Genomic DNA, 2782 nt, shown 5'->3' on the forward strand with positions numbered 1-2782 from the left:
TAGAGTCGGACTCGACTGGCTTTCGAGCAAGGGAACCTTTACCTTTTACCTAACCCCCGTATGGTGTCTATAAAAGTATGTTTTCCTTAATGCAGAAAGACTGCATGAAGAGCAGTTGCAGCATAAGCCAGGATTTAGGCTGTGAGGTTCAAGCCTTTAGCCTCTTTGGGGTCATTTTAGACATGCCGTGGTCAATGCGCCCTCTAAGCTGTGCAGTCTTGCGAGCAAAAATTCTACTTTGTGAGCTACTGGCATTCAAGTTGTGAGCGAGCGATTCGGCCACCGCATAAATTAGCTTGCTCTGGAGCCCTCCTTCCTGAGCTAAGAGAAACGCGTGAGCTGGAAGCTAAAAGCTAGCTCACACTAACTCAGCTTAGAGGGAGCACTGGCCATGGTCGACTGAATGTTCTCATGAAGTCCTTGGCCTCAATGACCCGTTGTCGGCCCTCAAGAGGAACCGGTTGGCCACTGCACGGAACGGGATGCTGGACTAGATGGACCCCTGGCCTGATCCAGCTGGGCACTTCTTATGTTCTAATACCTGGTGCCCTTAGTATGCCTGTTTGTGTTCAATCTTGCTTCTCTTTTCTTCCCCCACCCCCGCAGCTCTTGGGCATGCTGTGTGCCTGCATCGTCCTCTGCCGGAGGAGTCGAGACCCCGCTTACGAACTGCTCATCACCGGAGGGACCTACGCGTAGAAGAAGCTGCCGAACCTAAACTTGAATTTCCGTTTCCCTCCACTCGGAAAAGGTGGCTCAGTTGGGTCTGTCGCGAGCAGTTGCCGTCGGTTTGGTTAAGCGAGCCGGGACAGCGAGCACATACACTGATGATGGGCAAAGGCGTGGCTTTCCTTAACCCCCTCGCCCCCATATTACTATGACTCCCCCCCCCTCCTCCCCATCTGTTTTAGCCTGCTGTCCACCTATCTGTATGTTTCCAGTAACCAAATAAACACTAATTTTGGAACCATTGACAAAAGAGAGAGAGAGAGAGAGAGAGAGCAGGGTGACGTAAGAATTGTAGATTGTGTAGCCTGAGCTTGGTAAATTGCCTATGGAGCCCGTCCCGGTTTTGACCTTTGCATACAGAATCCTTCCAGTCTCCGCTGGGGGGAATTACTGGCCAAAGTCGCGTGAAAGGAAGCTTGCCCGCGTTTTAATTTCGCGATGCCCCGCGTGTCCCACGTTCTTGCCCGCCGCCAGTGTTCGTTTTCACAGGAGCGTTTCGGTGAAGCCCAGAACACACTACTGCTAACCAAAATTTTAGAATCCTACGTGCTCATTTCCTGACCTTCTTTTTAAAACAACTTCAAATGAGTGAATCTTCCGAAACCTCTTCGTTTTAAAGTACAAGCTGGCTTTTCAGGAGTATAATGTATGCACTACTGTTCTATAATGAATATTTTTTTCGGGGTTTTTTTTTTTTTCTATGAGGAGCTGTTTTAATGTGTCGAGTGAACTGTTCTTGTAGAGTAGCAAAAAAAAAATTTAGTACGTGAAGGTGAATTGTGTAAATAGAAGACCTGATTAAATAAATCTTCTGTAAATCTCTCTCCAAACTAAACTGTGGCTAACCTGTTCTTTTGGAGTGCTTGACAAAATTAAGGGTCATCCCTATGGGAGATTTCTCAGGTAAGTTTCCAACTATTACCACAATGTATGGATGGAGTGTACGATTTGCTAGGAGATCTGTCAATCGGCTCCCTGCCAAGGAAGCCCCTTCCCCTTAATAACTTGGGTTATGTACATGAAAGGATCAGCACTCCACCCCCACTTTATCGTCATAACAACCTTGTAAGGTAAGCTAGGAGGAGAGTGGACCAAGGAGAGGCAGCAAAGTTTGATGGCAGAGTAGAAATCAAGGAGAGTTCTGTGAACCTGAAATCAGGTCGGTTCGTTCCTTACAGGAGACTTCGGGTCAACTGATCGTAGGGGAAGGGGTCGCGGCTCGGTGGCCGAACCACCTGCTTCAGGTGCAGAAGGTCCCAAGTTCAATCCCCGGCACCTTCAGTTTACAGGATCACCCAGTAAGTGATGTCAAAGACCTCTGCCTGGAACCCTGGAGAGCCACTGCCAGTCTGAGTAGACAGTACCAACACGGATAGACTAATGAGAGTCAGTTTGGTGCAGTGGTTAAGTGCACGGACTCTAATCCGGGAGAACCGGGTTTGATTCCCCACTCCTCCACTTGCACCTGCTGGATGACCTTGGGCAAGCCATCGTTCTGTAAGAGCGGCGCTCTCAAGGGTAGTTCTGGAAAGAGCTCCCTCAGCCCCACCTACCTCACAGGGTGTCTGTTGTGTGGAGGGGAAGGGAAAGGAGTTGGTGAGCTGCTCTGAGAATCCGAGTGAAGGGCGGGGGTATAAAACCAATCTCTTCTTTGTCTTCTAATGAGCCTTGCTCAGCAGACGTCCGCTCCCTGCACTCAGCAGCTCTGCATGTGCCAAATTGGTGCCAAAACGGGAGTGCCATGGCGTGCAAGCAGATTGCTGGGGGAACTCCCTAGAACTAAACGGTTTTGAAATCGGTTTTTTTTGTGTCCCTGATTTGTGCGAGAATCTTTTCTGCCTGAGGCTAAAGCGACGTGGGTGAACGTATCTATCCCAGTGACTCTGATCTGGGAACTTCTCCCAGTCGCCGCAGCGCAGGCTGATTTTGATAGCAGTGGGGGTCGACGAGGGATGCCAGCTATGGATTGGGAAACACTTGGAGATTTGGGGGAGGGTGGGCCATTGGGAGGGATCTCAGCAGGGTATAAAGAAGAAGAAGAGAAGAGATTGGA

General features: G+C 49.6%; 1 protein-coding gene across 1 annotated transcript in view; it reads left to right on the forward strand.

Moving 5' to 3' along the window:
* The window catches only part of TSPAN3 (tetraspanin 3), an 18225-nt gene extending 16669 nt beyond the window's left edge, over positions 1-1556 (forward strand). Inside the window, exon 6 of the mRNA XM_015410372.1 lies at positions 607-1556. Coding sequence (XP_015265858.1) covers positions 607-699 — 93 coding nt within the window. The 3' untranslated portion in view covers positions 700-1556. The remainder of the gene's footprint in view (positions 1-606) is intronic.
* Positions 1557-2782: the final 1226 nt, after the last annotated feature.

The sequence above is a fragment of the Gekko japonicus genome, unplaced genomic scaffold (assembly GCF_001447785.1).
Source record: "Gekko japonicus isolate JY-2015 unplaced genomic scaffold, Gekko_japonicus_V1.1 scaffold1765, whole genome shotgun sequence".
NCBI classification, from domain to species: Eukaryota; Metazoa; Chordata; class Lepidosauria; order Squamata; family Gekkonidae; genus Gekko; species Gekko japonicus.